Raw genomic sequence first — 12,012 nt, 5'->3', positions numbered from 1 at the left:
GGACCTGCACCCGGCCCACCACAAGGAGATGCTAGAGTACAATGGGACAGGGTGCACCCGGCACACCACAAGGAGATGCTAGAGTACAATGGGACAGGGTGCACCCGGCACACCACAAGGAGATGCTAGAGTACCTTGGGACTAGCTGCACCCGGCCCACCACAAGGAGATGCTAGAGTACAATGGGACAGGGTGCACCCGGCACACCACAAGGAGATGCTAGAGTACATGGGATGGGACCACAAGGACATGGGTGCAGGTGCACCCGGCCCACCACAAGGAGATGCTAGAGTACAATGGGGCACACCACAAGGAGATGCTAGAGTACAATGGGACAAGGAGATGCACCTTGGGACAAGGTGCACACCACAATGGAGATGCTGCACCCGGCCCACCACAAGGAGTACACACTGGGACAAGGTGCACCCGGCCCACCACAAGGAGATGCTAGAGTACAATGGGACAAGGTGCACCCGGCCCACCACAAGGAGATGCTAGAGTACAATGGGACAAGGTGCACCCGGCCCACCACAAGGACATGCTAGAGTACAATGGGACAAGGCGTCGTCAGGGTTGGCCAAACCCTCCCCTATCCCTGACGACACTGGGCCAATTGTGTGTGGGAACGCCATTGCTAACATATTAGATATGCTATCATAGAACTCTATAGGCAGACTGTGGTGATGCAGCATCTGTATGAATCCAGTCCACCATGCATTCTAATGAAGTATAATGTGACAGTTACAGCACCCCCTCCCTTATTTTACTTGAAATGCACAAGGTCCTCTACTCTGACAATTAATCCACAGATAAGAGTGTAAACCACATTCGTTTCTAGTAATCTCTCCTCTGTTAGGCTTCTTCTTATGACTTTATATGGTGGTTGGCAACCAACTTTAGGTTGCATTACCACCACCAACTTGACTGGAGTGTGGACCTCAGTTCACCTTTCAGTCACCCACATGGGTATATGCTGCTAAAAACAATGAGGAGATGGGAGAGGCAGGGCTTGCAGCGGCCAAGTCACAAATATAATCAAGTATATTTTAGTGCCTAGCTATGCAGACTCTCGTTGACACGCGCAAGCAGTGTGGATGCAATGATTGAATAACATGTATGTGTACATTTATTTTCAACCATTGGGCACATAACAAGTGGTGTGGTCAGCATGGCAGTCTCATGTAAATGTCAGCACATGTGAGTTAATTTTAATTTCCATCTATCCAGTCCCCAAATCCCTACTCAGATTTTGCTTGCCTATGTTTTATTCGTAGGCTACGGTAAAATGTGATGCGCTGTGTAGTCAGCATTCTGAGGCGCTAATCTGCGCATTTGTCCAGTATATGGATCTATGTGACATCCGGAACACTTGGGCTCACATGGATAGGCTTCATATTGTTGTTAGATCAGTGAATTGAGGTCGCGGGATTCGTTTCAGTGAAGCTCACATTAAATATAAGGTGATCATATGATGATGTCGTAGTCATTAGTAATTGTAAGTTTAGCCAACCGCAGGAGCTGACATTATACACGTCGCCCGTGCACCGCCACCACTTACAGGTTGAGGTACAGAAGGAAGTATCGGTCGTTTGACCTTTGACTGCTCTGGCGGCGAATGACAAATCGAATGACAAAAAGGTTGGCATTTCTCAGAGCGCAGCTGGGGTCCCCGCGCGGATCTCAGGGGCTGAGGACGTCGGCGTTCCAGAGATAATGACAGCGAGCGCTCTGAAAGGTATGCGAAACGGACTGTATTTTTTTATTCATTTTTTTTTGCATAATTCGTTTTAAACCAGATACGTTTTGTTTCAAATGACACTGAAATGATTGTTTCGGATTAGCATCGTCGTCATATGTTTCTCCCCGATTAGATTTGAATATTACATAATGATTATCTTCTCTGCCCCAGGAATTATGTTGGCTAGATCCGCATAAAGATATTCTGCATATCATGGTTTGGCAATCAGTAGAAGTCTATCTGCGTTTTTACCATAATATTAGACATTTGAATATCCCATAGCATCGATGATGTTTGGTTCTATTCCGTGCAGGTGTTTTGTCAGGTTACAGGCCTATCTTTAGGCGAGGAAATGCGTAACGATGGGATAACAGCCCTGTGCGTTCAGACTCTGTATGGCGTTACATACCTTTTCCTGTTGCCGCTTTAAGCTTTTTTTATGCATTTTCTAATAATTATGAGCCAAAAACATGCACTCATATGAATGGTGAAACCGCCGTGGCCTAAACAACCAAGCGCACTGAATGACAAATATGACCAGGGGGATTTTTAGGCATGATCTGAGATTATTAATGACTCACTATTTTAAATGGGGGGAAACCCTAAAATATGTAATATGTGCTTAGCTAATGATTCTCATAGTTTTTAAAGTCACTGACTCATTAAAATGGAAAACTATATGCTAAGTAAAAGAAAAGCTGGCTATGCCGTGGATGATTCATGTTGCTGAATACACGTTTACTGGCAGCGGAGGGGCAGGTTGAAGAAGACGACGACAATATAGAGAAACCAACTAAATATTCTACTAATTATTTGCTATCATTCTTAAATGAATTATTTAGCTCAGATTTAAAAGGGAATGGGTTTTGCTGAGGAAAGAATTGTAGGGAAATCCCTTGCATGATCCAGGTGCTGAAGCGATGGCCAGTTCTGGTTTCATATGGTGGCAGTGTCGTGCCGCCTCCTGTCCTATGTGGTCACATGATGAGATGCGTGGTTTCCGTTTCACACCAGACTAGTAAAACCGTTAATACTGACGATTACATTATATTATCGAAACTAGATACATTCAGGACAACATTTTTCAGTGCAGGTGTTAGTGTAATAGCTTATTAATATGGTGTATTGATATTACTTGCCTATAGGCTAATTAAGAGCAAATAACCACATGAAGGCTTAACTTGATTTATTACCCTTTTAAGAGCATATTTCTCTTATGCATACATTTCAACGAAATGACGTTGAACCAACGTGGAATAGACATCGAATTGACTTCTGTGCCCAGTGGGTTGTGATATATAGCAATACTATGTTTTATTTTCATTCCATCATGATTCCTTTGATGATGATTGGAAAGATGTTTAGAGATTCTTCATTAGGCTAAGCAAGAATCTATTTAGTTCAAAATGTAAAGACAGCTGCATGGACAATAGGCTACACACAGATCAAGTCATTTAGGCTACTGTCTGCCAGTGAACCCTAACCCTAGCCAGCAGATTTTACAGGTCAATAAAGCTTTAAACTGTAGGGATAATCATTAATCCACTGTCCACCATTAAATATGATGGCAAATCCACCGATTTAAGCAGAAAATATTATTTTAGGTCAGTCAGTTTAGTGAAGATAATGGCTGTATGGCTGGGCTGGATTCAAGTAGCCTATTGTTGTCCTCAATATCCATAAGTCTTAAAAATCATGAAGTATAGCAGTTTTTGAAGAGGCGTAGCTGGAAGAGTGAAATAAACATCTGTTTATGAGGCGAAGGTCTTATAAAACATCACAAGATCTTTGTTAAACTACAACTTCCTTAACCCACGGTGCTTAAACCTCTCCTGTAAAGGAATGCAATGTGGCATTTAAACCTATATAGTAAGTTAATAAAGATAGTAGTAGGGTGAGCTATAGAGTTAGATTCTTTTAATGGCTGTCATTTGTTTTTTATGTAGCAGGTTTACAATAATCTCTCCCTGTTTGTTCATATTCGCTTATCTGTCCATTATTCTGGATTATGTGGAAGTGTAGTTGTCATTGTAGTGTGATTTTTTTCGGCTTTTCGAACTTGGATCCCAAATACAGTACAGTGGGCACTCTCATCATCCAAGTGATCCCTTCTTGCATCACACAGTTCTGTGACCAATAGACATAAAATAGTGGTCAAAAGGTCAATGCCAGGACATTACATTGCTTTTGATGCCCAAGTCCAGTCCTCTCAGCGAGTGAGGAGTGTAACCATTTGTATTGGAGACTGACTGCAGGAGTAGTAGTGCATCTGGGCTAAATGTCTGATGTTGGGAGGTTAGCTGTCAGAGGAAACTAAATCCTACAATAGAGCGGCACTTTGCATCCGGTTACGTCTGGAATCATTTCTCCATTTGGACATTCCCTTGCCTGCTGTGCTTTCAGTCCAGGGCTCCTGTTGTAAAGGGTTTCCCAGGCCCGGGTTCGGCTTTGAGAAACCATGCAGCCCTTTAGTTGCCAGGGAACTGGGCCAAGGAAGGAAGCATGCTGCAGAACGCTAAGTAGCTGTCTTGGTGTGCGTTCCAAATAGCACACCATTCCCTATATAGTGTAATACTTTTGACCAGTGGTAGAAAAAGTACCCATTTATTATACTTGAGTAAAAGGAAAGATACCTTTTAATAGAAAATAACTCAAGTAAAAGTGAAAGTCACCCAGTAAAATACTACTTGAGTAAAAGTCTAAAAGTATCTGGTTTTAAATGTACTTAAAGGATAAGTTTACCCAAAATCCAGAAACTCCCAAGTGATTCCATGCATTGAAACTAGTTCAGTGGAGCTTGCCCTCTCCCCCTCTCTCTCCCTGTAGCGCTGTACTGAAACCGGTGCAAAAACGGGTCACGTAACTCGTGACATTGCTGGATGCAGGCCTCGCTTTCCTCCTTTGCCAGTGAATTCATGATTCAGAAATCAGCAAAGTATGGACAAAATGGTTTTTTATTGAAAGCACATGGCCAAATTAGCTATTTTGGTTAGAAGTACTATATGTTTTGAGTCACAAAATGTGTACTTTTCCAACTAAAACATTTTAGATTTATTTATGATAATTATTTTATATAGCCGACTGCTAAAATACAGCTGTTTCTACTGTATGTCCATGGACTGGATCTGGAGCAGTGCCAAAATACAAATACGTGTTTGAGAAGAGAAAGCGACAAAACAAGTGCGTGGAGGTATGTAGCCCAGTCTGACTCTTGAAGTTTGCAGTGTTCTTATTGTGTAGTACCATTGCATCATATAATGTAGACATAGAGGCATAGGTGCTCTACAGGTTAGCATATGTTCCCTATATATTTATAACAGCTGGGGTTGAGAGACAATAGACATTGTGTCACCTTTATGTGCAGAATAGAATACTTCCAAAACATTGTGATAAATAAACATAGGCTATATAGTGTTTCAGACTAATATGAAAATATAAACCCACTAACAGTCCCGTTCATAGAGGTTGATCATAAGCGATCATTCAATAAAGTAAAGTTACCACTTACTCGTTAGATAACTGTCCATTTGACCCAGGTGAAATAGGGATGCATCTCCAAATCGGTTTTTTGGAACATGGGATCAAAAGGGCTACAAAATCCCCTTGGTTGCAAAAGCAAACTAACTGCTCCTCATCATCATTACGTTCCTCCATTTTTGTAGGAATTTGAATTCTCATATTTCACAAATTTGAAATCTCTGCAGCACAAACATCATTTGCAGCATCTGTGAATAAGGGCCTAACGTGCAGTTCCTATGCTTTCAATAAAACAATGAATTTGTCCCCACTTCGCAGATTTCTGAATCAGGTATTCACTGGTAACGGAGCAGAGTGAGGCCTGCATTCAGCAATGTCACGAGTCACGTGACCCATTTCTGCATCTGTTTCAGTACAGCACTACAGTAGGAGAGAAGGGGGAAAGATGGCAAACTCCCCTGAACTAGTTTCAATGTATGGAATCACTTGGGAGTTTCTGGATTTTGGGTAAACTTCTCCTTAAAGTACAGTGGTGGAAAAAGTACTAACTTGTTGAGTACAAGTAAAAAGTTCAAGTTAATGCTATGCATCAAAAATTATTTTATTAAGCAAAGCAGATGGCATAATGTTCTTGTTTTTTTTTTTTTACGGACAGCAAGGCACACATTCCAACACAGACATAATTTACAAATGCAGTATTTGTGTTTAGTGAGTCCGCCAGATCAGAGGCAGTAGGAATGATTGATAGGTGTGTGAATTGGACGACATCAAATCAAATCCAATCAAATCAAATTTTATTTGTCACATACACATGGTTAGCAGATGTTAATGCGAGTGTAGCGAAATGCTTGTGCTTCTAGTTCCGACAATGCAGTGATAACCAACAAGTAATCTAACTAACAATTCTAAAACTACTGTCTTATACACAGTGTAAGGGGATAAAGAATATGTACATAAGGATATATGAGTGAGTGATGGTACAGAGCAGCATACAGTAGATGGTATCGAGTACAGTATATACATATGAGATGAGTATGTAGACAAAGTAAACAAAGTGGCATAGTTAAAGTGGCTAGTGATACATGTATTATATAAGGATGCAGTCGATGATGTAGAGTACAGTATATACGTATGCATATGAGATGAATAATGTAGGGTAAGTAACATTATATAAGGTAGCATTGTTTAAAGTGGCTAGTGATATATTTACATCATTTCCCATCAATTCCCATTATTAAAGTGGCTGGAGTTGGGTCAGTGTCAATGACAGTGTGTTGGCAGCAGCCACTCAATGGTGGCTGTTTAACAGTCTGATAGCCTTGAGATAGAAGCTGTTTTTCAGTCTCTCAGTCCCAGCTTTGATGCACCTGTACTGACCTCGCCTTCTGGATGATAGTGGGGTGAACAGGCAGTGGTTCGGGTGGTTGATGTCCTTGATGATCTTTATGGCCTTCCTGTAACATCGGGTGGTGTAGGTGTCCTGGAGGGCAGGTAGTTTGCCCCGGTGATGCGTTGTGCAGACCTCACTACCCTCTGGAGAGCCTTACGGTTGAGGGCGGAGCAGTTGCCGTACCAGGCGGTGATACAGCCCGCCAGGATGCTCTCGATTGTGCATCTGTAGAAGTTTGTGAGTGCTTTTGGTGACAAGCCGAATTTCTTCAGCCTCCTGAGGTTGAAGAGGCGCTGCTGCGCCTTCTTCACGACGCTGTCAGTGTGAGTGGACCAATTCAGGTTGTCTGTGATGTGTATGCCGAGGAACTTAAAACTTGCTACCCTCTCCACTACTGTTCCATCGATGTGGATAGGGGGGTGTTCCCTCTGCTGTTTCCTGAAGTCCACAATCATCTCCTTAGTTTTGTTGACGTTGAGTGTGAGGTTATTTTCCTGACACCACACTCCGAGGGCCCTCACCTCCTCCCTGTAGGCCGTCTCGTCGTTGTTGGTAATCAAGCCTACCACTGTTGTGTCGTCCGCAAACTTGATGATTGAGTTGGAGGCGTGCGTGGCAACGCAGTCGTGGGTGAACAGGGAGTACAGGAGAGGGCTCAGAACGCACCCTTGTGGGGCCCCGTGTTGAGGATCAGCGGGGAGGAGATGTTGTTGCCTACCCTCACCACCTGGGGGCGGCCCGTCAGGAAGTCCAGTACCCAGTTGCACAGGGCGGGGGTCGAGACCCAGGGTCTCGAGCTTGATGACGAGCTTGGAGGGTACTATGGTGTTGAATGCCGAGCTGTAGTCGATGAACAGCATTCTCACATAGGTATTCCTCTTGTCCAGGTGGGTTAGGGCAGTGTGCAGTGTGGTTGAGATTGCATCGTCTGTGGACCTATTTGGGCGGTAAGCAAATTGGAGTGGGTCTAGGGTGTCAGGTAGGGTGGAGGTGATATGGGCCTTGACTAGTCTCTCAAAGCACTTCATGATGACGGAAGTGAGTGCTACGGGGCGGTAGTCGTTTAGCTCAGTTACCTTAGCTTTCTTGGGAACAGGAACAATGGTGGCCCTCTTGAAGCATGTGGGAACAGCAGACTGGTATAGGGATTGATTGAATATGTCCGTAAACACACCGGCCAGCTGGTCTGCGCATGCTCTGAGGGCGCGGCTGGGGATGCCGTCTGGGCCTGCAGCCTTGCGAGGGTTAACACGTTTAAATGTCTTACTCACCTCGGCTGCAGTGAAGGAGAGACCGCATGTTTTCGTTGCAGGCCGTGTCAGTGGCACTGTAATGTCCTCAAAGCGGGCAAAAAAGTTATTTAGTCTGCCTGGGAGCAAGACATCCTGGTCCGTGACTGGGCTGGGTTTCTTCTTGTAGTCCGTGATTGACTGTAGACCCTGCCACATGCCTCTTGTGTCTGAGCCGTTGAATTGAGATTCTACTTTGTCTCTGTACTGACGCTTAGCTTGTTTAATAGCCTTGCGGCGGGAATAGCTGCACTGTTTGTATTCGGTCATGTTGCCAGACACCTTGCCCTGATTAAAAGCAGTGGTTCGCGCTTTCAGTTTCACGCGAATGCTGCCATCAATCCACGGTTTCTGGTTAGGGAATGTATTTATCGTTGCTATGGGAACGACATCTTCAACGCACGTTCTAATGAACTCGCACACCGAATCAGCGTATTCGTCAATATTTTTATCTGACGCAATACGAAACATGTCCCAGTCCACGTGATGGAAGCAGTCTTGGAGTGTGGAGTCAGCTTGGTCTGACCAGCGTTGGACAGACCTCAGCGTGGGAGCCTCTTGTTTAAGTTTCTGCCTGTAGGCAGGGATCAACAAAATGGAGTCGTGGTCAGCTTTTCCGAAAGGGGGGCGGGGCAGGGCCTTATATGCGTCGCGGAAGTTAGAGTAACAATGATCCAAGGTTTTACCGCTGTCCTGGCTGAGCATTCGAAATGTAACGAGTACATTTGGGTATCAGGGAAAATGTATGGAGTAAAAGGTACATATTTTCTTTAGGAATGTAGTGAAGTAAAAGTAAAAGTTGTCAACAAATATAAATAGTAAAGTAATCATACCAAAAAAAGGACTAGTGATACTTTCAAGTATTTTTGCTTAAGTACTTTACACCACTGCTTTTTACCATTGGCCATTTTGACCAGAGGTCTATGGGCAATATGGTGCCATTTGTGGAATCTCTTTTTGTGAGGGCTGGGGGGGATCGCCTGGGGCTGGGGGGAGAGTCGAGATCTTTAGTTATCAACTGACTGAAGTGCTCCCCCTCCCTGACAAATAACTATGCTGTCCTACAGTGCTGACTAAAATACTTCAGCACTTTAATTTCTTTATTATCCTCCTGTGGAGGTGCTATACTGTATAGCCTCCAGCTGGCCCATACATGGGTCGAATTAAAGCCCCTTAGCAATGGAGACTGTCGCCTATGTAGATTATAAGAAACTGAAATCATATCAAAACAAAGTTTATTTATCATGTGCGCTGAATACAACTGGTTTAGACCTTACAGTGAAATGCTTACTTACAGGCTCTAACCAACTGTGCAATTCTTAAGTGGTTTGTATTGTTAATTTAACCCTTATAATTAGTTATGAAGATATCTTGTTAACTACTGTAGCCTGTGAAAATACGTTATTAGAAATAAATATGTGAATATTTTTGTATAGAATCCTGTGTAGGATATCCAGTGGGCTATCACCACAACAGCCTATTCATCATCAATGTATATTTTCTGACAAATATTACTGCTTTGTAAATAAATAACGATGAATCAGGCGATCATTTAGTCACCTACAGCCGGCATGGTATTGTCAGGATTGGCTTGGAGCCAGCATAAAGCCGGAAAGGACCCATTAACTCAACCGGGACTGGCAGCCAGAGCAACCGTGGATGTTCGGTGTAGTGAATACGGACCTGATGACAGCGTCCTGCTCTTGATATCCCGGAGAAAATAAATCAGGGAGACACGGTGCTGGAACTACTAACACATATCTGGTGGATTATTTCTAAGAATATATCTGAGATTTATCGTCCAGAATATGTGCATTCACGCCAATCATTAGCTGTTTTTGTCTTTTCTTAAATGTAATTCTCAAATCCACGGCGCAGTGCTCATGAGATGAGCCTACTTGGTGGCTATAAGAAAAAGCCATGCAGTTATGATGGCTATGAATCTTTACAGTTGGTCGATAGCAGCGGAGGCTTCAATAACGGAGGAGGGAGACGCAGCGGAATCGGCTTGGCATCAGCAGCAACCCTAGGAGGACCGAAGGCAGGCCCACTGCGGGAGAACGACTGCAGCACCATGGACAGCTCAGGTAAGCAGTGGCTCACCATGGGAGGCGGTGTAGCTCACGCGCAGCAGGCAAGGCCAAGCTGGGGATAATGCTGCTCTGTTGCATGCGAGGCAGAGCACGCCTGTCGCTGTGTGATACTCCCTGAAATATATTTAATTTGAATAAGATCACTGTAAATAGTTTAAAATATATTATCTAGACATTTCTGTCTTAGTGTTTCCACGCATTGCATCATGTAATAAGGGTGTCTCCTTATATTGTAGCCTATATTGTTCTGCTTTCATTTTTATTTTGTGTGAGTAGAGCTGATCTCATCATAGCAGTGATCTCATGTTACAGTCTTTTATTAAGCTACCAATATTTTAATAAAACTTAAATTGATGTAATAGAACATGCACACATTATGATTAGACCATCTACATAGTCCCTACCAATCATCCTGATGTGGTGTAGCCCTAAGACTTGATTAACAGCTTGACAATAGCTAACATGACAACAACAACAAAAACACAAAACCAATAATACTCTATCCTTCCTTGTTCCTTTTGAAGAAGTGTATGTAGGGAATTTCCTGCATACAGTTGCCTGTATGTCATGTGGCCACTGGAGAGTTAAAAAGCCACAGTTCATTGTCAGTGAGTGAGTGGAAGTGTTGTGAACAGGGATATATCAACCAGGGCACCATATTCACAAAACACATCTAAGCAAAAATTTAAGAAGCTTCTTAAGATTTTTTTTTTCATAAAGTAATTTAAGTGCATTTCCTCAATTGTCCTCCTCTATCTTAAGATTGAATGAACTTCCCAAATATCTTCTTACAAATCTTCTTAAGATGTTTGTTGCTAGGCAACCATTTTAGCTATCTAGCTAGCAATGGCAATCATGTTAGCATATTTCTTACTGAGATTACTGTTCTGAACATGTTCTTGGGTTTAAAATAATCCGTACTGAAACTTTCAGAGAAAGTTTGTGAGTCAATTCAACATGTTCAATTGCTTTCGTGAGCTTTCTCTCACTGCCCTGAGTTTAAGACAACGGTTTAGCTATCTTGGAATTAACAACATTTCCAATACATTTATTTGTGGGCCTCCCGGGTGGCGCAGCGGTCTAAGGCACTGCATCACTACAGATCCTGGTTTGATCCCAGGCTGTGTCGCAGCCGGCTGCGACAGGGAGACCCATGAGGCGGCGCACAATTGGCCCATCGTCGTCCGGGTTTGGCTGGCCAGGTTGCCATTGTCCCATCGCGCTCTATCGACTCCTGTGGCGGACCGGGCGCAATGCACACTGACACATCGCGGACAGATAGCCTTACATTCCCCTGCAAAATGTCTTGATAAACTTGGGAATTCATTTTTCCGTCGATGATAGCAAGCTGTCCAGGCCCTGAGGCAGAAAAGCAGGCCCAAACCATGATGCTCCCTCCACTATACTTTACAGTTGGGATGAGGCTTTTTTTCTCCACACATAGTGTTGTGTGTTCCTTCCAAACAACTAGTTTCATCTGTCCACAGAATATTTTGCCAGTATGTGGAACATCCAGGTGCACTTTTGCAAACTTCAGACGTGCAGCAATATTTTTTTTGGACAGCAGTGGCTTCTTCCGTGGTGTCCTCCCATGAACACCATTCTTGTTTAGTGTTTTACTTATCGTAGACTCGTCAACAGAGATGTTAGCATGTTCCAGAGATTTCTGTAAGTCTTTAGCTGACACTCTAGGATTCTTCTTAACCTCATTGAGCATTCTGCGCAATGCTCTTGCAGTCATCTTTGCAGGATGGCCACTTCTAGGGACAGTAGCAACAGTGCTGAACTTTCTCCATTTATGGACAATTGGTCTTACCATGGACTGATGAACATCAAGGCTTTTAGAGATACTTTTGCAACTCTTTCCAGCTTTATGCAAGTCAACAATTCTTAATCTTAGGTCTTCTGAGATCTCTTTTGTTTGAGGCATGGTTCACATCAGGCAATGCTTCTTGTGAATAGCAAACTCACATTTTGTGAGTGTTTTTTTATAGGGAAAGGCAGCTCTAACCAACATCTTCAATC

General features: G+C 43.3%; 1 protein-coding gene across 5 annotated transcripts in view; it reads left to right on the top strand.

Moving 5' to 3' along the window:
- Positions 1 to 1,348: 1,348 nt before the first annotated feature.
- The window catches only part of dnajc6 (DnaJ (Hsp40) homolog, subfamily C, member 6), a 72,284-nt gene continuing 61,620 nt past the window's right edge, over positions 1,349 to 12,012 (top strand). For 4 of the 5 annotated variants that reach the window (XM_065009209.1, XM_065009208.1, XM_065009207.1 and 1 more), the window contains exon 1: positions 9,768 to 9,981. In XM_065009209.1, coding sequence (XP_064865281.1) covers positions 9,783 to 9,981 — 199 coding nt within the window. In that variant the 5' untranslated portion in view covers positions 9,768 to 9,782. Of the gene's footprint in view, positions 1,736 to 9,767; positions 9,982 to 12,012 lie in introns of those variants that run through there. The other variant, XM_065009210.1, reaches the window with a different exon arrangement.

Source organism: Oncorhynchus nerka, linkage group LG24, assembly GCF_034236695.1.
Source record: "Oncorhynchus nerka isolate Pitt River linkage group LG24, Oner_Uvic_2.0, whole genome shotgun sequence".
Lineage (NCBI taxonomy): Eukaryota > Metazoa > Chordata > Actinopteri > Salmoniformes > Salmonidae > Oncorhynchus > Oncorhynchus nerka.
This window is presented reverse-complemented; position numbering and strand designations above follow the sequence as displayed.